This window comes from Seriola lalandi, unplaced genomic scaffold (genome assembly GCF_002814215.2).
Source record: "Seriola lalandi dorsalis isolate HSWRI2012SDOR001 ecotype SW California unplaced genomic scaffold, Sedor1 jcf7180002054948, whole genome shotgun sequence".
In the NCBI taxonomy this organism is placed as follows: Eukaryota; Metazoa; Chordata; class Actinopteri; order Carangiformes; family Carangidae; genus Seriola; species Seriola lalandi.
The window spans coordinates 306,741-332,608 of NW_019525499.1; the positions used below are offsets into that span (position 1 = coordinate 306,741).

Here is a 25,868-nt window from a genome sequence, read left to right on the forward strand (position 1 = left end):
CTTATTATATTATGACAGTTTTTGACGTTTTCATGCCTTACTATACTATGACGTTTTTATGCCTTACTATACTATGACGTTTTTTGACGTTTTCATGCCATACTATAATATGACGTTTTTATGCCTTACTATACTATGACGTTTTTATGCCTAACTATACTATGACGCTTTTTGAAGTTTTTATGTCTTATTATATTATGACATTTTTTTACGTTTTCATGCCTTACTATACTATGACGTTTTTTGACGTTTTTATGCCTTACTATACTATGACGTTTTGAGATGTTTTATGTCTTATTATATTATGACATTTTTTGACATTTTCATGCCATACTATAATATGACGTTTTTATGCCTTACTATACTATGACGTTTTTATTCCTAACTATACTATGACGTTTTTATTCCTAACTATACTATGACGTTTTTTGATGTTTTCATGTCTTATTAAATTATGACATTTTTATGCCTTATTATACTGTGACGTTTTCAGATGTTTTAATGTCTTATTATATTATGACATTTTTTGAGATTTTTATGCCTTACTATACTATGACGTCTTATTTCTGACTACAATGAACCATTTTACGGCCAGCACTTTAGTAGAGTGGTTAGAACTGTACATCACAATAGGAGGATCATAGGTTCGAATCCAGTCTGTGAATCATTTTGTGTGGATTTTAAATTATCTCTCTATACTATGTTGTTTTAATGCTTGACTATACTATGACAGTTTTTGATGTTTTCATGCCTTACTATACTATGACGTTTTTATGCCTTACTATACTATGACGTTTTTTGACGTTTTCATGCCATACTATAATATGACATTTTTATGCCTGACTATACTATGACATTTTTTGACGTTTTTATACCTAACTATACCATGACACTCTTTGAGATTTTTATGCCTTACTATACTATGACGTCTTATTTCTGACTACAATGAACCATTTTCCGGCCAGCACTTTAGTAGAGTGGTTAGAACTCTTATTATATTATGATAGTTTTTGACGTTTTCATGCCTTACTATACTATGACATTTTTATGCCTTATTATACTATGACGTTTTTTGACGTTTTCATGCCTTACTATACTATGACATTTTTTGAGATTTTTATGCCTTCCTATATTATGACGTTTTTTGACATTTTCATGCCATACTATAATATGACATTTTTATGCCTGACTATACTACGACATTTTTTGACGTTTTCATGCCTTACTATATTATGACGTTTTTATGCCATACTATAATATGACGTTTTTATGCTTTACTATACTATGACGTTTTTTTGCTTAACTATACTATGACGTTTTTTGATGTTTTCATGTCCCTCTTATATTATGACATTTTTATGCCTTATTATACTGTGACGTTTTGAGATGTTTTTATGTCTTATTATATTATGACATTGTTTGACATTTTTATGCCTTACTATACTATGATGTTTTTTGACATTTTCATGCCTTACTGTAGTATAACGTTTAATGCCTTACTATACTATGACGTTTTTTGACGTTTTCATGCCATACTATAATATGACGTTTTTATGCCTTACTATACTATGACGTTTTTATGCCTAACTATATTATGAAATTTTTTGACGTTTTTATGCCTTATTATACTATGACATTTTTTGATGTTTTTATGTCTTATTATATTATGACATTTTTATGCCTTATACATTTTTCATGCCTTACTATACTATGATGTTTTTTGACATTTTCATGCCTTACTGTAGTATAACGTTTAATGCCTTACTATACTATGACATTTTTTGAGATTTTTATGCCTTCCTATACTATGACGTTTTTATGTCTTTTCATATTATGACGTTTTTATGCCTTACTATTCTATAACGTTTTATGCCTTACTATACTATGATGTTTTTTGACGTTTTCATGTCTTATTATATTATGACATTTTTATGCCTGACTATACTATGACATTTTTTGACGTTTTTATGTCTTATTATATTATGACAGTTTTTGACGTTTTCATGCCTTACTATACTATGACGTTTTTATGCCTTACTATACTATGACGTTTTTTGAAGTTTTTATGTCTTATTATATTATGACATTTTTTGACGTTTTCATGCCTTACTATACTATGACGTTTTTTGACGTTTTTATGCCTTACTATACTATGACATTTTTTGACGTTTTTATGTCTTATTATATTATGACAGTTTTTGACGTTTTCATGCCTTACTATACTATGACGTTTTTATGCCTTACTATACTGACGTTTTTTAACGTTTTCATGCCATACTATAATATGACGTTTTTATGCCTTACTATACTATGACATTTTTATACCTAACTATACTATGACACTCTTTGAGATTTTTATGCCTTACTATACTATGACGTATTATTTCTGACTACAATGAACCATTTTCCGGCCAGCACTTTAGTAGAGTGGTTAGAACTGTAGCATCACACTAGGAGGATCATAGGTTCGAATCCAGTCTGTGAATCATTTTGTGTGGATTTTAAATTATCTCTCTATACTATGTTGTTTTAATGCCTGACTATACTATGACATTTTTTGACGTTTTTATGTCTTATTATATTATGACAGTTTTTGACGTTTTCATGCCTTACTATACTATGACGTTTTTTGATGTTTTCATGTCTTATTATATTATGACATTTTTATGCCTTATTATACTGTGACGTTTTGAGATGTTTTTATGTCTTATTATATTATGACATTTTTTGACATTTTTATGCCTTACTATACTATGATGTTTTTTGACATTTTCATGCCTTACTGTAGTATAACGTTTAATGCCTTACTATACTATGACATTTTTTGAGATTTTTATGCCTTCCTATACTATGACGTTTTTATGTCTTTTCATATTATGACGTTTTTATGCCTTACTATTCTATAACGTTTTATGCCTTACTATACTATGATGTTTTTTGACCTTTTCATGCCTTACTATACTATGTCGTTTTTTTGAATGTTTTTATGCCTTACTATACTATGTCATTTTTTTGAATGTTTTTATGCCTTACTATGACATCTTATTTCTCATTACAATTAACCGTTTGCCAGCATTGTAGTAGAGTGGTTAGAGCTGTTGCATCACAATAGGAGGATCATAGGTTCGAACCCAGTCTGTGGATCATTCTGTGTGGATCTTAAATAATCTCTCTCTACTATGTTGTTTTAATGCCTGACTATACTATGACAGTTTTTGACGTTTTCATGCCTTACTATACTATGACGTTTTTATGCCTAACCATAGTATGACGTTTTTTGACATTTTTATGCCTTATTATACTATGACGTTTTCATGCCTTACTATACTATGACGTTTTTTGACATTTTCATGCCTTAATATACTATGACGTTTTTATGCCTTACTATACTATGACATTTTTTGACGTTTTCATGCCATACTATAATATGACGTTTTTATGCCTTACTATACTATGACGTTTTTATGCCTAACTATACTATGACGTTTTTTTATGTTTTCATGTCTTAATATATTAGGACATTTTTATGCCTTATTATACTATCACGTTTTTTGAGATTTTTATGTCTTATTATATTATGACATTTTTTAAGTTTTTATGCCTTACTATACTATGACGTTTTTATGCCTTACCATAGTATGACGTTTTTTGACATTTTCATGCCTTAATATACTATGACGTTTTTATGCCTTATTATAATATGACGTTTTTATGCCTTACTATACTATGACGTTTTTTGACGTTTTTATGCCTTACTATATTATGACGTTTTTTGACATTTTTATACCTTACTATACTATGAGATTTTTATGCCTTACTATAATATGACGTTTTTATGCCTTACTATACTATGACGTTTTTATGCCTAACTATACTATGACGTTTTTTTATGTTTTCATGTCTTAATATATTAGGACATTTTTATGCCTTATTATACTATCACGTTTTTTGAGATTTTTATGTCTTATTATATTATGACATTTTTTAAGTTTTTATGCCTTACTATACTATGACGTTTTTATGCCTTACCATAGTATGACGTTTTTTGACATTTTTATACCTTACTATACTATGACGTTTTTTGATGTTTTCATGCCTTACTATACTATGACGTTTTTTGACATTTTTATGTCTTATTATACTATGACTTTTTCATGCCTTACTATACTATGACTTTTTTTGACATTTTCATGCCTTACTATGACTTTAAATGTTATGTCTTATTATATTATGGCATTTTTTGAGATTTTATGCCTTACTATACTATGACGTTTTTTGACGTTTTCATGCCTTACTATTCTTTGACTTTTTTATGTCTTATTATACTATGACATTTTTTGACATTTTTATACCTTACTATACTATGACCTTTTTTAAAGTATATTTTTTTGGGGCTTTTTTATGCCTTTATTGGACAGGATAGTAGAAAGACAGGAAATGGGGAGGCAGAGAGGGGGAATGACATGCAGTAAAGGCCGTCCGATGCGGGACTCGAACCGGGGCCAGCTGCAGCGAGGACTGTAGCCTCTACACATGGAGCGCCTGCTTAGACCACTACGCCACACGACGCCCACTATGACCTTTTTTGACATTTTTATGTCTTACTATTCTATAACGTTTCATGCCTTACTATAATATGAGGTTTTTTGACGTTTTTATGCCTTACTATTCTATAACGTTTTATGCCTTACTATACTATGACGTCTTATCTGTCACTACAATGAACAATTATATGACCAGCACTGTAGTAGAGTTGTTAGAGCTGTTCTATCACAATAGGAGGATCATAGGTTCGAACCCAGTCTGTGGATCATTCTGTGTGGATTTTAAATTATCTCTCTCTACTATGTTGTTTTAATGCCTGACTATACTATGACATTTTTTGACGTTTTGATGCCTTACTATACTATGACGTTTTTTGAGATTTTTATGTCTTATTATATTATGACATTTTTTACGTTTTTATGCCTTACTATAATATGACGTTTTTATGCCTTACTATAATATGACGTTTTTATGCCTTACTATAATATGACGTTTTTATGCCTTACTATACTATGACGTTTTTTGACGTTTTATGCCTTACTATAATATGATGTTTTTATGCCTTACTATAATATGACTTTTTTATGCCTTACTATACTATGACGTTTTTTGACGTTTTTATGCCTTACTATAATATGATGTTTTTATGCCTTAATAGACTATGAAATTTTACGACGTGTTATGCTTTAGTATACTGACATTTTTATGACGTTTTATGCCTTAGTATACCATGATCAATGACATATATATATGACGTACATGTCCCTGTATCAAGAGTGATGTAACCATATATAGAAGACATATTAAATGACACATACTCTGGATATATGAAGACACAAGTTTATAACATATATGAAATACCTGCCCATTCTATATGTTTGTATATGATTTTTTTTAATGTCTTTTTAGAATCAGATTTATTTCTCACATTGCATTTCAGCATACATGGAAGTGCAGTATCATACTTCGTAGATCAGGTTGCATGTCACATTTAAAAACAACAAAAGACACATCATATACAGGACACAATATACGTGTGACATAATTAAAAAGCTTTTGTAAGAGCAGCTTAACATAAAAAGGTGCCAATGCAAACAGATGTCCTTAATAAACAGTCAAGTCAAGTGGACACTTGGAGGCAGGGATTGGGGGTAGTATTTTTAGGGATTTCATAGTTCTGATGGCTTGTGGAAAAAAGCTATTACACAGTCTGGTGGATAATGCATGGATGCTCTGGAGCCTCCTTCCAGATGGCAAGAGTGCAAAGAGGTGGTGGGAGGGGTCGGAGAGTATGTTGGTGGCCTTCCTGACACACCGGTCTGTGTAGATGTTTACCACTGAGGAGAGAGACACCTCAGATCTTCTCTGCCGCTCTCACTATTCTTTGCAGGAGCTTCTGCTCAGCAGCTGTGCAGTTCCTGGTGATGGTGATGTCGTGTGTCAGGATACTTTCGATGGTTCCACTGTAGAAAGTGTTTACAATGGATGAGGGGAAATCTGCGTCTCCTAAGGAAGTAGAGGCCTTGCTGGGGTTTTTCGGTGAGGGCTGTGGTGTTGATGGACCAGGTCAGGTCATCAGTGATGCGCACCCCCAAAAACTTAGTACTGCTCACTTTTTCTACAGCAGTGCCGTTGATGGTTAGCGAGGCATGCACACTGCGACTTTTCCTGAAGTCAACTACCATCTCCTTTGTCTTCTCCACATTCAAGGAGAGGTTGCTGTTGCTGCACCACATGTCCAGTTTCCCCACTTCCCCTCTGTAGTGTGCTTCATTGTCATTCGTGACGAGACCCACATGTCGTCAGTGAATTCAATGATGTGGTTGGAGCTGGATCTTATTTTATATTATTAATTTTACACATACAGCGTACATGTCTATCTTTTTTATTTACACCTATAATATGAACATATACTGACAGGCTTGGGGATGGAACAGAGCATTTCTTTTTCAGCACGTTATTTTAAATGTTCATAATGTCCATGGAGCTGTGGTGGTGGCGGCTCTGCAACAGGGAGGATGTGGCAGTGATTCCTCCTGTATGTTCTCCCGTTGGATTGGACGACTTGGACTTGTTATAGTGATGTTTCAGGGTGAGTCTTTTGTTGAGGAACTGGGCATTGATCTGCTGGGTGTTCCACGGGGCTGGTTCCAGTAGTTTGGTACTTACAGGAATGGCTGCACGTGTCTGTTGTGACATCAGATGTTCAGGAAGGGAGCCTAATGTTGGATCACAAGGAATGTTTCTGAGGTTCAGGAGATTAAGGAAGACATCAGTCACATCTCTGGGTGATTTTTTTATCAGCTGCTTGCCGCTGCAGTCAGCTGGGACTGGGTGAAGATGAAGAGGCTGCTTTGGCTGGTAACACTTAGTGCTGTTGCATGCTGCACATGAGAACAACTCCTCAGTGATGTCATGTGACATTGTTGGCCAAAATATGATGCTTCTAGCTCCGTACTTGGTTGCTTCAACACCTGGGTGGCCTTTGTTCACAACAGTGATGTATTCACTGCGCAGAGATAGTACTGGTCTGCCGTTTTGCATGCATGCAACCCCAAGTCCATAGCATGATTCGTCAAAGGTGGGCGTGACTGGCTCATTGATGTTATAGTCTGCCAACACTGGCGAGCTTGACAGGCATGATATTAGGCGGTTGAATGCCTCCTGTTGTTGCTGAAACCAGCACCATGCTGTCTCCTTGTGGGTCAGTTTCCTCAGTGAAGCTGCAATGGCACTGAAGTTGGAATGTATTTGCCAAGGTAATTGACCATACCAAGGAAACGCTGTTGTTTAGTGACGTCTGTGGGGACTGGCATGTCAGTGATTGCTGCAGTTTCAGCAGGGTCAGCTTTTAGGCCATCACTTGTGAACATATGTCCCACATAGGCTACTTGGCCCAGTCGAAAATTTGCACTTTTCTGTAACTTGAGGTTGACCTCTCTCATTCGTTCGAGCACTCTCTTTAAGTTGGCATCATGGCATCATCCAATGATGATGTCATCGACAATGACTGAACAGGGACAACCTGCAAACAGCTGTTCCATAGAGCATTGAAATACATAATTTGCTGAGTTGATACCAAAAGGAATTCGTAGGAATCTGTAGCGCCCAAATGGAGTACTGAATGTTGTTAACATGGAGGATTTCTTGTCGAGACGTACTATATCTGACACTTCTTCAATGCTGTGCATTGGATGGTGGGGCCTTTCTAGTGCTGTGTTGAGGTCTTTAGGACTGAAACACTTTCTTGTGTGCTGCCACCATGGAGGGCACCCAGTCTGTAAGCTCAGTATGGCTCAAACATGGTGTTATCACACCTATGCTTTGCATGCCGTTAAGTTGACTTTGTCTTGCATCGCAACGAGGATGACTGGGAGTTCACAGAACAGCTCCTTGTGCTGTGTGAGAAACTGTGTGCTGAAATCTGTGTCGCTCTCCATGGTGACTTGATGGACATCTGGGCTCATTTTGACAATTCCCATGTTTACGCACGCCCAAAATCCTAGAAGGGGTTGCAGCTCTCTGCCCAAAATGAAAAAAGATTACGCTGCTCCTTTAAAAAGCGCAACAGTGACTGTGCCAATGGTTTAAATTCTGGTGCCACCATAAGCAACAAGGTATGTGGCTTTACAGGTTTGTTGCCATCAGTCACTGGTTGAAAAGTCTCGTGACATCACATTGCATTTTGCTCCCGTCAACTTTTCAGTGGGCTTGCCATTTATGTGAGGTGTAACAAATCCTTCACCCTGCTCGTTGGCTTGAGATTTCACACAGTCGACACAGCTGTCGACTGTGACACCATCCACATAAAACGTGTCATCTTCACATGCTGTGGGCTGATCCGCTGCCACTACATGCACTGGCTGTCTGTAAGTTTTTCTGTGTGCATTATTTTGGCTCTGTGGTTTGGACTTGCAGTACTTTTTGTAGTGGTTTAGCTTTTTGCAATTATGGCATTGTTGTCCAAAGGCCAAGCACTTTTCCCATTTAGTGTGACTCCGTTGTGCGCGACTGTTTCCACAATTACTGTACTTTGTGATGGTCTGAGGGAATGATTGGGGTTTTGACTGGTGCTTTCTGTTTAAAACTGGCTTTACTGCATCAACACTGGTGGCTTGTGTGGCTAGCCTCTTGCTACTTTCCTCTGTCATTCCATGAATGCAGCAGATTGAAATGGCTTTGGCAAGCCTTAACTTGTTATCTCTCAACAAAGATTTTCTTAGAGGGTCACTGGTAATGCCACACACTACGCAGTCATGGAAGAGCTCGTCAGTCAAGTCTCCAAAATGGCACCTTTTACGTCTTCTCCTCAAATCACTGATGAATGATTTTATGCTCTCACCTTGTTTTTGATTCCTTGAATGAAACTTGTATCATTCCATTGTTCTGTTGCTCTGTGGATTGCAGATGTCACTAAAGCCGCCCGATGAGACAAAAATACTCACAGGCGAGAAGTCTGTAATGTATTCTGACATCATGTAGAAATTAGTCCATATGTATGTGAGTCAATGATCGCACTGACTTGGAGCAAACTGCAGGATTTATTAGAACGAGCAGACATACATACAAGCTAGAACCGCCGCTGTCCGCCAGTCCCAAACTTTGATTAGTTGATCGACAGAAAACAGCTAGATGCTTTTTTGATAACTGATTAATCATTGTTTGCCAAACATTTGCTTGTACCAGCTTCTAAAATGTCAGGAAGTGATGCTTTTTGATTATTGGACTGTTGGTTGATTAAAACAAGATGTCTTAAACACATCTCGTTGGACTGTGGGAAATTATACTGGACATTTTTCAGGGTTCTCTGTCATTCCATGGATAAAACCAATTAATTGTCTGTTTCATCCACTAACATGAAGTAAATTCTTTCAATACGATTTAGAATTGCAGGACAACATCGTCAAGGGAGACCAAACTTACGGCGATTTTAGTTCACATCAGCAGTGGTGGAAGAGGCACTCAGATCCTTTACTTAAGTAAAAGTACCAATACAACATTGTAAAAAAATACTCCATTATAAGTAAAAGTCCCGCATTCAAAAGCTTACTTATGTGTAAGTTTTATCAGCAGAATATACTTGAAAATGCACCTAGTTTTAGCTTCTTCATATGTAGCTAGATGGTTTAGTTTAGTTGTCAGATCACAAGATAAATGTGGGGTAGCACTGAAAAAGAAATCATACTTCTGCTACATAAATCTATATTTTTTGTGGTTTGGACTTTTTCTCTAATCTTTATTGTATTGCATTTGTGAAATATTAGATAATTTTGCCATTTTAGGACTTGAACAGTTATTTAAATGAGACCATTTGAGAAGCAGAACTGCAAACAGCTCATATCTGAAAGTTGTAATATGGGACTCAAAGTAAACACTGCTTTTTTTGTAAGGCATTTGTATTGTATTTTATCAGCAAATCGTGTTCTTTAATGTAAAATCTTATCTAGAAAAGTAACTAGAAACTTCAGCTTTCAGGTCAATGTAGTAAAGCATGAAGTGTTGTGGAGTAGAGGTATAAAGTAGCATAAAGTGAAATGCCAGTAAAATACAAATCCCTTTAAATAAGTTTCATATAATTTAGCCTTTTTCATTGTGTGAACACACAACAAAGTCTAGAAAGCTAAGGTGATAGATTTGTTCCTGAAATATAAGAAACAGATCAATACAAGCAGAAGATATGTTACTTGTATTTTCACTGCACTCTTCATAGTGTGTCTAATCAATGGATCAATTGATCAGTATTACACTATATCACTACATAGTCCAACAGTCTGGTGAGAAAGTTGAGTGAGTGTTGTGTCATTACTGGGATGTCCCAATTAGTGTGTCCCCTCTGACAGAGCCGCTCCTGCAGACAATCAACTCACTGTTCACTGGTACACTGGGATCAGACACTGTGTGTGTGTGTGTGTGTGTGTGTGTGTGTGTGTGTGTGTGTGTGTGTGTGTGTGTGTGTGTGTTAGGGAGGTGGTGTTTTCCAGCTGGGATTTGGGGGTAAGAGTGTATGAATAGTGTGTGTATTGAGTGTGTGTTGAGGGGTGGGGGTTGTCTGTTAAGATATTTCCCACCAGCAGCTCATTATTTCATTCATTCATCCATCTATTCAGTCACTCATCCCCTCCTCTAATGCAGCGGTGAACTCATTCACACACGCACGCACACACACACACCCACACACACTGAATACACACGCACGCACACACACGCCTGATAATTAGACAGAGGAAACTCTCAGCACTGGAATCCACATTTGCATACTCAACTAGTCATCCATATTTACCCATCTCTGACCCCACACACACACACACACACACACACACACACACACACACACACACACACACACACGCGTTTCGTTTTCTATTAACACAATATCCTACAAGTTGGTTAAGATGTTTAGAAATAAAAGGGTATAAAACCATTCGTAAGGCTCCAGGAGCACAGTGGCCTCAATACTTGTCAGATGGAAGAAGTCTGGAACCACCAGGACTCTTCATGGAGAAACTGAGTAACCATGCAAGAAGAGCCTTGGTCAGGGAGGTGATCAAGAGCCCAACAGTCACTCTGACAGAGCTTCAGAAGTCCTCTGCAGAGATATGGCAGAACCTGCCAGAAGTACAGCAGCTCTCCATCAGTCAGGCCTTCATGACAGACTGCTCAATTTGGTAAACGGCATTTAACAGACTCTGGTAACACAGGGAAAAAGACTGTGCTCTGATGAGTCATGATGTCACTCTTTAGTCAGAACTCATAATACACAAATGCTCCAGAGTGCATGCAACCTGAGACTGGCATGACAGTTCACCTTTCAACAGGACAATGACCTGAAGCTAAGAAAACGCTGGAGTAGCACCAGGACAAGTCTGTCTGTCCTTGAGTGTCCCAGCCAAAGCCCAGACGTAAACCATAGAGCATCTGGGGAGAGACCTGAAGACGGCAATTCACGGACGCTTCTCATCCAATCTGACGGAGCTTGTTCTCCTCTCAAAGGAACACGTTGAAAAGAAAACGTCACGCTCAGGCTGAGCTGTTCAGCGCTCGTATGCAGCCTGTGACGAGGAATCAAGTGTAAAAGTCTGTTGGATATAAATGATCAAAAAGCAAAAAGCTTTGTAAAAATCAACTTGAAATATTATTGAGAATAATCATCTTTCACTTTTGTCCGTCATGGTTTCAACAGGTTCAGAAAGCAGGAATAATGTGTGATAAAGAGGAGGAGGAGGATGAAGAGAGTTGTGGCTTGGGGCAGAGGGAGGCAGAGAGAGGTAGCTAGGGGGGGAGACAGATGCCCCTGCCCTGCTGGTCATGTTGGCAGTGGCAGGGCTGCCTGTGTGTGACAGACGGGGGAAGCGAACATCCCAACTCTCCTCCACAATCTGCTCCCTACTCTCCCCCCACATTGTCCTCACTCTGCCCTGCGCTGTTTCCACCGCAGGCTTGAATCCCTCTTTTTTCAAGAACACCCCTCTCCTCCGTCATCATAAAGTGTCTCAGCATGCTTTTTCATCACCATCAGGCCTCCCTGCCTACACACAGCGACAACCTGCCCTCCCTGTGCAGTGCACCTCTCTCCGGTTTATCTCAGACCTGGAGGCTCCGTCCAGTCCTGGAGGCCGAGGGCGACGACTCCCCCTCCCCGCCTGGTGTTCCTACAGTTGGCTGCCAAGCTGTCCAGACCAGCCACCATCTCTCTCTCTCTCTCTCCACCCACTCTCCCTCTCTCCCTCCTACGCCATCACACAGCGGGGTACCGCCACGTCACACAATAACACACACACAGAAAGAGTCCTGCTGTGAGTGAAGACACAAGATACAGACACAACCGATGTGCTGCACACAAGGTGCAGGAGATATCAGCCAAACACACACACACACACACACACACACACACACACACACACACACACACACACACACACACACACACAGCGGAGGAGCTAAAGGTCAGAAACAGAACCTGGTGTTCTGAAGCTGTAAATGTTTGATGAGGGAAATGTCGGGAAAGTGTGGAGTTAAGGCCTTTAGCTCCACACCACCAAACTAATCGGAGTCACGCTGAGAAAAATGCCAAATTTTATCCAATCACAACCACAATGTGTGTGCGTGTGGATGGACCAGACAATGTGCTCTGGAAAGAGAATAAGCAGCAGTCAGAGATTTTGTGAGAATGAAATTCATGCTCAGTCTGCTCGTACGGATAAATGTAACTTTGTAGAGAGGAGTTATTTACTTATTTCTTCTGAGGTGAACCACAACCTGCTGTCACCTCAGCACAGGGACTGAACAGTCCTTCATTTGTGATGCTTACACATTTAAAATGTACGCTTAAATTCACCAGCAAAATCTCTTTCCAGAGACATCGGCCCTGTTGATCTGTATAATCCACAGAACAGACACCGCAGCAGACGTCTCAAAATATGGGTGAATAAAACCAAATCATCAACATAACTAGCTCTGATAGAGGTTTGTCATGTGGACGCACTGATCCTTCATTTACCACCGTTTCAAGTAAAACTGAATTCAAGAGGAGAGTTTAATTTAAACCTCGGTGAGAGAGCGAATGGTCAAAATTGAAGCAGCAAAAGCAGAGATAGTAGCTTAAAAAACAGTACCCTACATTTCCCATGATGCAACTTAATAGTGTCTTTCATGATACAGTACCTTACTTTCAAACTCCACATCCTCAAGTTTGTAACAAAGGGCCTCCTGTTAATATTGTCAGTCTGAGTCCAGGTCAAAATAATGATGACATCAGAGTTTTCTCAGCCACAGAGAAAAAACGAGAGTAACATTCCTCACAATGAGATATCAGTGAAGTCAAAAAATGTTAGTTTGATTTGTGTGTTTGTGTGAGAGCAAACTAGCCCTCATGTCTTTGATGTTTTTATTTACACTGATTTTCCACAAACTGAAGCACAAAGCAGTAAAATATCCAAAATACAAGCGTTTAGGAGAAATAGAAACTGCACAACATGATCTGCAAATGAGAGAAATGTCTGTAGTTTACGTCCAAACACTGCTGCTAAATGCCAGCAGGCTTTCAGACACACCTGTCTAACAGTAACTGAGCTGAACAGGCAGCCAGTAAATCAGTTGGTCAGGTCGTGGCCTGAGATGTTTAAAGCGGCTGCAGGTTGTAAGCTGCAGGTTTATGTAATGCAGTAACTAAAGCTTTGACCCTGGCACACACATAAACAACCACACACACTCAGTTTGTCTGGACAGAGAGCTGCCAACCTCTGGCCTTCTTATACAACACACACACACACACACACACTAATATACACACATCCCCCCTCTGAGACAGGGTATGCAAGGTGAGACAGGAGGTGGATTAGAGAGTTAGTGTGTGTGTGTGTGTGTGTGTGTGTGTGTGTGTGTGATTATGGTAGCACTCCTTCCAGCAGCTAAAGCAGAAAATCCAATAACTGGCCTCTATCGACTGGCACACTCATTAATTAGGGCTTAATACGGCTTAATGCTCGGGCACTGCCCTACACTAACACACACACACACACACACACACACACACACACTGCAGGCTGGCTTGCCTCTGCCCGCTGCCTGGAACCAGTGAGGAAGGGAGGAAGCTTGGATGGACTGATGGATGAGCTGATGGCGAGACAAGTTAACGGGATGTTTAGGTGAGGAGGATCTGCAGCCAGTGAAAAACAAGGGATGACAGTTTGTTTGTGGTGTCGGCTGAGGTGCGGGACGGTACAGAACTGGACAGGACGGGACAGGAGACAGGGTGGAGGAGGGACGGAGAAACAAAGAGGCCGGAGGCTCCAGCTCAGTCAGCCAGGCCAGCAGCAGCAGGGAGGTGACGGCTGGCTGTGATGAGGGTGGGTTGGGGTGGGGTGGAGGGGTTCTTAGAGAAGAAGAGCCTCCCCCCACTGACCTAGTGAAAGGACACCACCTGCTGGATCCCATGGTTTACTGACACACACACAGACACACACACGACAAACACCTACACAGAAATAATTCCTCAATTATGCATTAAAAACACCTGAAACTGCTTCCAGAGTGAGTCGTGTTAGTCAGTGTGTGTTTTGCTCTCCAGCAGACATAATAAACGCAAGTTTTGCTGGGAGGCAGTTTGCAGTAATTTCCCCTGACGGCCCGATAATCAAACTCTGCACCTCGAACCGCTGCACTCTCTATTGACTGCTGCTACTAAGGAGATTAATTACAACACACACACACAGACACAGTTACCTCTCTGTGGTATACATCAGTCGTAGCCCACAGCTAGTGTCTAAACTCTGTTGTGTGTGTGTGTGTGTTTGTCTGTGTTTGCATATTTATTTACAGGTGGAAGCATATCTCCTCAAGGCACGGTCCAAAGGGAAAGTGCTAACATCACATCAGAGAAACAGAGAGACCGTAATAGAAAAAGAAGATCTGGAAGCAGCGTTCACGACTGTCATTCAAAAGCCCCATATGAATGTGTGTGTTTTTTTATTACCAAACAAATCCGCAAGTGGAGTGTGTCGCTTTAAGAAAATCACCTCAAGAAAAATATTTACTGGACAGCGCATACATTATTAAAATGGCACAAAAAAAAAAAAAAAAGGCCACAGAGTAAAGTAATGTCTTACTGTACAATCTGCGCCTCTTTCCAGAAATAACTCAGCTCAGATTAAACTGAGGGACATTATTAGATTAAGTCTGGTGAATTTTTCCTTCATTTGCAGGAAAATAAAGATTAGAAGATCTGTGTGAAGATGAATGTGGGCTATAATTAGAGAGCAAATTTCAACAGTGTTCCTGTAATGAGATCTGCAACGTGAGAGACACAGGACAACACACACATGCACCCACTCTCACACAGACACGGCCACACTTTCAGAGACAGAAGAAATTAGGAAAATTAAATATCATGAAATCAAGTGTAAGAGTAAAGTCTAAAAGATAATGAAAAATCTTAACTGTGTGTGTGTGTGTGTGTGTTACATGCAGAGGGCCTAGGGGGTAAAGAATGCAGGCAGACGGTCTTGGCTTGCCTGGTTACAACAACAATGCCAGGGGCATGAAGGCTGCAGCTGCCACACACACACACACACACACACACACACACACACACACACACACACACACACACACACACAAAACCATATTTTGCCCAATCCCAGACCCACCATCGCCACCCTCACACCCCAGCGCTCTAGCTAAATCTTGGCTGGCACACAACTGCACTCAAGAATGTGTGTGTGTGTGTGTGTGTGTGTGTGTGTGTGTGTGCGTGTGCCTGAAGGCCGTACCCCTCTTCCTCCCCACCAACCTGTCATGCCAGTTGTTGCTCTTGCTAACATGCACATTTGACATGGGAACACGATTGGTGACACTGTGTGTTTTGATCGGGATGAGACCGACATGCGCTCCCTCACTGTTATTTATTTATTAATTAATTTATTTATTTTCATTTTCTTCTGCTGTCTGTTCGTTCACTGTTCCAGAGACTTGGCTGAACTCTACTCTGCAAATGTACCGACAACGTAACATAACAGCATCATGTTTGCAGGGAGCCCGTTTTTACTTAAAAAGGTGACTGCAGCTGTCTGCCTGCTCACGACCTTCTCTGTAACTTCTCCTTCGCAGATCAAGTCACACCAACAAATACAACCCACACAAGATCAGCGTCTAAGTGCCTGAGTGCACAGGTAGACAGATATTATATATACTGTATATACTTGTGCTGTATTCATAAGACAACACAACAGTGTAATTAATTGTAAATCAGATAAATCCATTTTATTGAGAATTTAAAGTCCTCAGTCCTAAACATTCATCTGTCATTCACACTAATTGTCTAAAGGATAAAAATTCAGTAAAACACTACAAAATCAATATCAATATCAGAGCCACCTAACTTTAACATAACCAGGGGATCTATGAATGAAATATCATTCAGTTTCCAAAAAGAAAGGCCTTAGAGGATAGAAAAAAAGTCTTAAATTTCAAGTAGAAAAGTCTTACGTTTTCTTTTTCCTGTAGTAGACATTAATGTAAATTTTAATATGCTTTTTTATCCCACTGCTTCTACTTGAATGGACTTCAATGAATTAAGGTTTTTTTTTTTTAAACTTGGAAATCAATTTTAGAAATCGCCATCTTATGAGCCTGTGTGAGAACTGAGGACACTCTTCTCCCTTGATATCATCGTTTTCCAGCACACCACTGTTGAAGCTGCTGAACCCTGATGAGAAGGAAAAGAAAAAGATTTTCAGATGTTACTCGTCGTCTGTGCCAGATGCCGATCACATGAACACTGCAGCTTATCTGCAACTGCGCTGTCATGTTTGAGTCGACACTGAACTTTTCCATAAAGGACAAATTTTGGAACTATATTTATTACCTCGAAACATTTCATCTTTCACTTCAGCTGAATTTTTTATTTTTTTTAACTTCTGAAGACTCACTTCTGTTCCTTCGCTTCTCTTGTCCAATATTTGTTTTTTGTGTTTTATCGATTATATTTTGTTGCTGTTGAGTTTGTTACTATCCTGACTGTTTGATATTTGGTGCTTAATGATTTTATTGTGAAACAATTTCTAACTTTTGTTTGGAAATTTTTACCTGTAGATTTCCTGTCTGAAAGATGCAACTGATTAATGGGAGCGAAGATCAATTAATTAATGCCATTAATTGTCTTTATGACAATTTCATTAAGTAAGAAATCATCAATGGGCTATTTGTGTTTAATAATGTTAAAAAGGAATATACCAATGTTTTTTATGTTCTCACCCATTTTACTGCAAATCCCATTTACTTTACATTAGTGCTACATTTTTTTTTATAGCTTGCTGTTGTGTTTTAAATCTTTGGATTTCAATTCAAATTGAAATGAAAATCAATTTGCAGTGATTTGAAACACTCCTTCATTAAATAACTGATCGTTATAAACATCATGTCTGCTTGTACTGTTGCCAGAGTTACATTACTGCTGAGTGGGGATGTGGCTGCAACAGTAAGTCTGCACTCTGACGGAAAATGATGATGTTACTTTTAAAATAAGATCAAACGAATCACCTGATCCCTGGACGACAGATTAAAACATTTAAAAATCTAAAGCACCGTGGTTTCATTTTGAATGTGAATATTATTACAGGAATTGTTGTAAATGAGATACGAGAACCAGAAGATTGTTGTGGGCCCTTCACTCTTTTAACAGTTTATTAGTTGTTTCACATCAGAATCGTGCTACAATGCTGTGTTAAAATAAAGCACATGTTCTATTGAAACGTCTCCTATTGATCTGTAAGGCTGTATATTATCACAACTTTAACAAGCTGGCTGTCATGGGATTGGTCAAATTAGCTTCATACACAGCTACATACGCTGTTTAGAAGGACAGAACAGAGCTTATAGTCTAAACCTTTTTTTAAAAAAACTTCTGACTGATATCCTCTATTTTTAATTTTTTTTAATTTGATATAATTTCTTATTTCTGATATAATTTCTTCTTGGTTAAAATCTAAATGGGCTATAATCATCAGCAGGTTTGAGTCGAGCATTTTACCATCAAACTACATGTAGATCTGTCTTTCCTACTGGCTAAATAAAGAGTAAAAATATTAAAGGTGAGACAGATTTCATAAAAATTAATAAATAAAAAGGTGATAAATGGAAAAAATAATTATTCTGTTCCAGATATACACCAAAGATCAAAATTAGTATTTGATCTGATGAAACTTCTGGCAGCCAGAATTCAGAACAAAGTCAAAATTAACATCTTTAGTTACATTAAAACAGATTTGGGGGGTGTTTAGGAGGAATATCAGAAATACATTCTGACTCCAGCTTGAAAAAACAAAGCTGTAAATAGCAGAAGTCGTCTCTGTTTTCATTTTGTCCCTGTATGAACAGAGGTTTCCGAGCTGCTGCAGGCTGCTATATCATCTATTCAATGTCAAAGTGTTTGCTGCCGTGAGGCCTGCTGACTCTTTTTAAGTCTTGTGTTTAGTGTTTGCTTTCCTGGCATCAAAGTGTTTCAGCTGTTGTTACTTTTAACATTTTTCTAAAGAAGGGGCAGGTGTTTCTGCATGACTTTTCTAGTTGTAGTTTTATGAAGTAGTGTTAGCGAGTGTCACTGACTGGGGCTTGAGATGTGACGCTTTGCACAGTTAACGCTCCAGCTTGCAAGCCTCTGGCTACAGCCCGACATCTGAGCTGCAAATCTGTGCGTCTGTGTGTGTGTGTGCGTGTGTGCCTGTGTGCCTGTGCGTGTGATAGAGCTGTAAAGCCACCGTTTGACAATGCTCTTTCAGCAGGCCGCCCTGCATTCGCTCCCGGCTACAGAAGCCAGCTGGGCAATGCAGAGATAGAAACGATGAGAGGAGAAGGAGAGGAAGACGATGGGAGGAGAGAGGACGACTGATCAGCGCCATCCAGAGGTAAGAAGACGAGCGTGAGAGAAAAACGAAGAGAGGTTAAAGTGTGAACTGTGGACCAAACTGTTCCTCTCTGTCTTAATGTGGTTGACATTTCCCCACGATTGCAGGTGTTCAGTTCAAATCAAGTGCATCAATAATAATTATTATTAATATCGATGTCGGAAGATGTGAAGTAAACTGTCCAGAGCAGGTGTGCTGAGAGTGTGCAGTACCAGCAAAAAAAAAAAAAAAAAAAAAAAAAACTAAAACAAATACAGCTTTTAACATCATATCGTTCCTGAGTGTCTTTTCCTGCAATTTCTATAACAAACTCAACTTTTCTTCCAGGAAAAAAAAAAAAGAGCTGCTGTTTTGTCTGATTTTTAAAATGTATGAAGAAAAAAAAACTGTGCATATGTGTTCAGTAAAAAAGTAAAGAGGCGACAGCAGCGATGTTAATATTAACGATCTGTGGAACATGAACGTGAAGCGTAACGATTTTAATTGTAAGTGTGTAAAAGCTGCACCTCGCACACTGGGCCTTCTTCATTGTCATCTCACTCCTTTATCATCCCTCCATCTATCAGAACCTCTCAGATCACACACACAGTTGCAACTCATCATACACACAGATGCACACAAACATACCCGTATGCGTGCGTACACACGTACACACACACACGTACACACACACACACACACACACACGAGACAAATGAAAGCTGTCCTGTTTTCTTCGGCACAGCCTCTGCCAACTTCATTTGCAAATGAAAAGTTTTGCGAGGAGCGTCCTTTTGCTTCTGGGGCATGGCAGCACACTGTGTGTTTGGGGGTGGGGGGGTGGGGTGAGGAGAGAAGAGGGTCTGACAGAGGGTGTGTGTGTGTGTGGCAGGAGCCCAGACGAAGCAGCCCTCGCCCGGGGCTTGCTGTCCGCCTGCGGTAGCGGCAAGCCTGTTCCTTCTTCCCCGGCCCGCCGCGACCATTTGTTCCATTAACCAATCTCCTGGAGCCTCTGGTGCAAACACACACACACATCCACAGGCATACATACTTCAACAACTGCTTGCACAGCTCATGCCACACATGGCCCTCCATCCTCCGCTCCATCCTGCCCTCCCTCCCCTTCTCTCCTCCAGACGCACGCACCATCTTTCTTCGTGGAGGCCATATGGCCCAGTGAAGCCTGTGGATCTACAGGCACATCTGCGTATATGTTGCTGCTCTCCTTAAAGGGCTGCACCGTGAGCTGTGGGCTCACATAAACACTCACACACACACACACCCAGGACTGATAAACACACTGCTGTCACTATGTGTGGATAAGCGAGCGTTGGTGTTATGTTGGTCTGTCGTACATGTGTGTCTGTGTGTGAGAGAGTCTGTGTATGTGACCTAAGTGTGTACATGCGTAGTGATAATTGGTGAAACAGCCTGCGAACAGCTGTGGGGTGAGAAAAGGTTGCGTGGTGTTTGGTACAGAAAGCAAAGGGGAGGAGGAGAAGAGAGGAGAGGAGAAAGAGAAGAGAAGAGTAAAGTTGGAGAATAAAAGAAGGTCAAAGGGGAAAGGAAAGTGAAACGAGATGAGAAGCAGGGAAGAGGAGGAGAGAGGGGAGAGGGCAGAGGGGAGTACAGTTACAGTTGATGTAAATCTGAAGCATGAACAGAAAACAACAGAGAAAACTTTTCTCTCAGCATCAATCTTGTGAGAAAAAAAAAAAAAAGAGTAGTGGACTTCTAACAGTCTTTATTTCCTCTTATATAGAGATATACATTTTTTATATACAAAGGGAGAAATCATTTTCTTTCTCTAAAGGTGAATGAACCCTGAGAAAAAAAATTCTGATTTCCAGTCAAAAAAAAATACAAATACAGCAATCTGCACTACAGTGACACGGACAGTTGTACGTTTACTCTGACTGTGTCTCGTTCTTGTGTCTTTTCTAATTTTAATACTGTGGTTGCGTTCAGAACTTTTGCTGCAAACCAGATATTAATTCATCATTAATTCATTTTTTTTAATCATTATTTAAAGTATTATTTACACTAAGAGAAAGAACAGGTAATATTTTAGGAGCCATACTAACCTTCACAAGCGTTCCAAATATTTATTAATAGATGAGATTCTTTCTGCACAGTGATGTTCTCAATAATTTCTCTCTGAATTCATCGGCACTAAGAATTTTGCTTTTGTAAGAATGAATAAATAAGAATAAGAATGATAAAAAATGTCCAGTTACCTAAAGAAATCATAAACATAATGACGAGTCAAATTAATTTGGAAATAAAACTAATTTTGTCAGTTTGTTGTTTGTTTGCTGTTAAGATCTCAACTTTAAATCATTTGTAAAATAATATACATCCACTCCCTGCAGTTTCATTTTTGCATTTGTAATTCAATTGCTTGTATATATGACAAACATCACCTGCCCTCAGTGAGAAACAAGCCATCATCAATTTAAACTATATGAGGTTGAAAGAGATTTTTGTTTTTGTTTGTGTTTCCTCCGGTATAAAAGCATCGGGAAAATTACATAATAACTTAATTAAATGTCAAAAATTAAATTAAGAAAATTAAGTTGTAGATGGTTTGAAGAGTTCAAATAAAATCTGTGCTGAAAACATTTCTAGTTGTGCTCACATATAAAATTACTATTAACTTAATAAATTCAATGTGTTATTTCTTAAATTAAACTGCAGATAAAAAAGACATATAACCTTTAAATTAATCATTTACAGTAACTGGCTTTACATCTTCTCTAACTCGCTGCTCTCCTGCTCCATCTTTCCTCCCTCCTTCATTTCCAGGCAAAAAAACAAAAAAAACAACACAGAAATAGTGAAATAAATAATTAAATGGTGCAGCAAAACATTGTGTGCTAAAACCCCTGTGTAGTTTGGCAATCAGCTTGCCCATGTAAAAATAAATCAAGCTGATTTTCCAAATGTTTTGTGCGTGGTGCGCTGTTGCCGCTCTTCGCAGCACAGATTGCAGGCCGATGGAGAGGCTGTGGGGAGGGGCGGGGCGCTGGATATTGAACCCACTTGCACCAGCTTGTTAACACGTACACCTTAACCCCCGAGCGGCGCGGCAGGGAGCCCACCAAGCACTCAGGGCCTGCAGGGACCAACTAACATATACCCAATGTATGGATGCGCATGTGCGCACACACACACACACACACACACACACTGAAGATTACTAGAACATGCGTGCTATTCAATACAAGAACAGTACCATATGTAGAGAGACTGATATACCCGCTTATACATGAATATGTATACGTGCATACAAACATAACTACATACACACACACACACACACACACACACACACACACACACACACACACGAGATACACAAAGTTCTGTCAGAGAACCCGAAGTTCAGTCCTGTCTCTACAACTTAATCGAACTGCAAAACATGACTGTAATAAAGCCCTGATAAATACTGTGGATCTCTGTTTTTTAAAGTTAAAACCGATGTGATAACGTTATATTTGTGGCAGGACACCAGCTTTAGAGTTTGCCACCTGAGTAGGATCAGTACCACAAATACAATCACAACATCACAAAACTAAGTACCAGCTGCGACGTGGATCATCGTAAACGTGACTCATACCTCTCTCGCCTCGCAGTGTCTCCCTCATCTCTGTGCTGTACCTCCGTACAATAAGTCACCTAAAACATACAACATAAACGCCAAAAATACATGTATTTACTGATCAGAATCGAGGCGTTCCCAAACATACACACTTGTCTCTGACTATCAAATACAAAAACGTGGTCAAGCAGCTTAACAGTCACTCCAAAAGTGACCTCATGTAGAACTGAACTCAAGAGATTTAGAAATATCAGGAGGATTCATCAACCAACTAAGTGTCAAAGCAGAAAATAAAACTCACTTAATGCCAAGAGTGATTATTGTGGTTCAGATGGGAGAAGAGAGAAGTTAGGTGCCAACTTCCCAGCCAATCCACTTTTGGCAGCCAGATTCCTACTCTGCTAAACCTCCTGAGAACATGCAATAGCAACCCATACACACAGACACACACACACAGACACACACACAGACAAAAAATACCACCATAACATATGTGCAGAAACATACAGAATATTCATACTTCACACTCCTTGACAACTTAGATTGTTTTTCTATGAAACACACAAAGAGAGTCACACACAACCAGGAGACAGCTGTGACTTGGTAAACTTTGTTTTTTGGCAGCGTCTGACTGTCGACAGGTTAACACCGGTGGGTGGTAGACAATATGTGGTGTCAGTGATGGAGCAGGAGAGAAGGGTGAGCGAGTGTGTGCGCGTGTGTATGTGAGTGTGTTTGGTTGGTTGTGTGTAAGATGAAGGTGGAGTTGGGGGGGTAGAGATCCTGCAGAGTGGGGCAACAACACCCACACACTCTTGCCCACATTGGCAGAGCCAGGCTGTATGCCAGGCGCCCCGTGGAGACACACACCAACTGGGCTCCACACTCAGGGAGGAAGAGACCCCCGCAACGCACACACACCCTCTTCATGTACAGATACTGTAGCATAAGCCAAAGATGGAAGTACTTTTAGCTGTAGTTTTTATAAGTCGGCATTTTCTTAGTTTACTTTTTGCGACTGTAATTGAGTTTCACATTTACAAATGTAAAATGTACGCGCTCGATACTTTCTTGAAAATGTCCACAATGGAACCAAAAACGTGGTACCAACAGCAGATGCAATACTTTATTGCTGCAACTCAAAATTATTTTCATTATTGGTTAATCTGTTGATTATCTTCTAATAATTAATAATAATCTAACTGATGAATTGTTTGGTTCATAAAATGTCTGAAAATAGCAGAAAATGCCTTCACTAAGTCCAAAGTGGCATCATTCAGACTGTTTGTTTTGTCCAACAAACAGTCTCATACCCGGATATATTCCGTCTACTATCATAGAGGTCTAAATGCAAATATTCATAATTAAGAGGAGTGCCTCAGTGGCTCACCTGGTAGAGCGTGTATCACATGGGCTTAGTCCCAACCGCAGCGGCCACTGGTTCGAATCTGACCCATGGTCCTTTGCTGCATGTCATCCCCTCTCTCCCTGACTTTCCTGTCTCTCTCACTTCACTATCTGAATAAATGCAAAAAAATGCCCCCAAAAAATAACTTGAAAAAAAAAAAAAAAATTCATAATTAAGAAGCTAAAACCAGTGATCAATCAAATTAGCAGCTGATTAATTTTCTCTCGATTCATTAATCAATTAATCAAATAATCCTTTCAGCTCTGCACCACTTTTCTTACCAGTGCCTTTGAGCTTGATAGACATGTAAGTCACCGTTGTAATTAACAGTAGACCTGTCAGGGATGATTCATAGGTATCTGAAATCTCAATTTACTGATTATTACAGAGTGAACTGTTAAGTGGAAATAGTGAATGAATGAATGAATTATGGGACATTGTCTACTTATGCCTGTGTTATTGTGAATCCAGCTTTTGAGCCTAACTGGTACATCACTTTTGAGCTCAGTTAGTTCAGATGCCACCAAACCAGACACAATTTATCATGAATTACCTCCTTGTTAAATTATTCATTTGAGCCATGGAGGCGTGAAACAACACAGCCATAAATAAATAATCTGATATAAGACCACTTCACACCCTAATTTTAAGGCCTAACCATTTTTCTGTGTTTCATCTAGTGCACATTTAGTAATTGCTAGACATTAATGTAGTTATAGAGCTCAGTGGATCGCCACAAGTGACTGATGGGAGTCTATGACTAGTTTATTCTCTCCACCACATTATATATGAAAAAAGGTTGTGGTTTTTCATCAGAGAACAGCAGCCTGATGAAGCAGACAGCAGGAGAATAAACTGCTGATGACACAAAAAACGCTGTGTCAACAAATATTAAAACAATCCTTATAAAAAATTTAAAAAAAAAATCAACATTAGATGTAGAGCGGATGGACTGTTTGGGGACAGATTGTGAAGAAAACTGTTCTTTTTTCTAAGGCCTGCGCTAATCCCTGATGATACACAAACATAGGATGCTTTTTGCAAAAGCAAAAATGTTTAAAAATATTACTGGAAACGCAACCTTGACTGAGGAATTAACAAATCATCACTGTACAGATCAGGTGTTTATTTGCTTGTAAACAACACATGAAATGTCTCTAAAAATGTGATAAGGATGTCAAAAACTGTACTTTTACTCTGGTGTATGTACGGTTTTTGGTTGTATTATGTGTATTTGCGCACCTGTCCTTCATGCGCTGGTGCATTCGACCATGCTGGACACACTGTTCCTCCATGTCAGAGCAGCGAGCTCTCAGACTCTTCACCGTCTCCTCTAGGTGTTGCTTCTCCAGGGCCACCTGCTCTAGTTCACTCCTGTGCACGCACGCACACGCACACACACACACAAGCGTGCGCACGCACACACACACACACACACACACACACACACACACACACACACACACACACACACAGAGTTTATACCTTTCTAGATGAGATGTTACAAAGTGCTTCATAATATAAGACAAAAGAAAGGCATAAAACAGACAAAATATAATGTAATAAGTAAAATACTTTAACAAAACTAAAGCAAACTAAAGTATAAAAGTATGAACACATTTTAAAGGAGTCTACAGTGGTCTGTGGTTATTCCTTGTTGACAAGCTCAATGCTTGTTAAGATTTTTTGTAGAAGTATGTTATTGATTGAACATATATTGATGTGCAGGGTAAAAGGCTTAAATCATGTCTTTCAGTTGATAAGTGCAATCAAATACAATCAACTTTTCTGTGTAAGTTGAGTAGTATATTTAATACACTGACTGATTGCAAACCAACACCTGATTTAAAGATTTTTTCATATTTTGCCCTTATTTGGTGCTGACAATAGAAACAGGCAGGAAATATGGAGTGAACAATTTGTCAGAGTTCTCTAA

The 25,868-nt window shown here is 39.2% G+C and overlaps 1 protein-coding gene across 3 annotated transcripts in view; it reads right to left on the reverse strand.

Annotated features, from left to right (window-relative positions):
* Nucleotides 1-25,868, reverse strand: part of sdccag8 (SHH signaling and ciliogenesis regulator sdccag8) — a 58,146-nt gene that overhangs the window by 4,254 nt on the left and 28,024 nt on the right. For 2 of the 3 annotated variants that reach the window (XM_023394451.2, XM_023394454.2), the window contains exon 16: nucleotides 25,175-25,306. In XM_023394451.2, the coding sequence (XP_023250219.1) occupies nucleotides 25,175-25,306 (132 nt within the window). Of the gene's footprint in view, nucleotides 1-16,276; nucleotides 16,748-25,174; nucleotides 25,307-25,868 lie in introns of those variants that run through there. The other variant, XM_023394453.2, reaches the window with a different exon arrangement.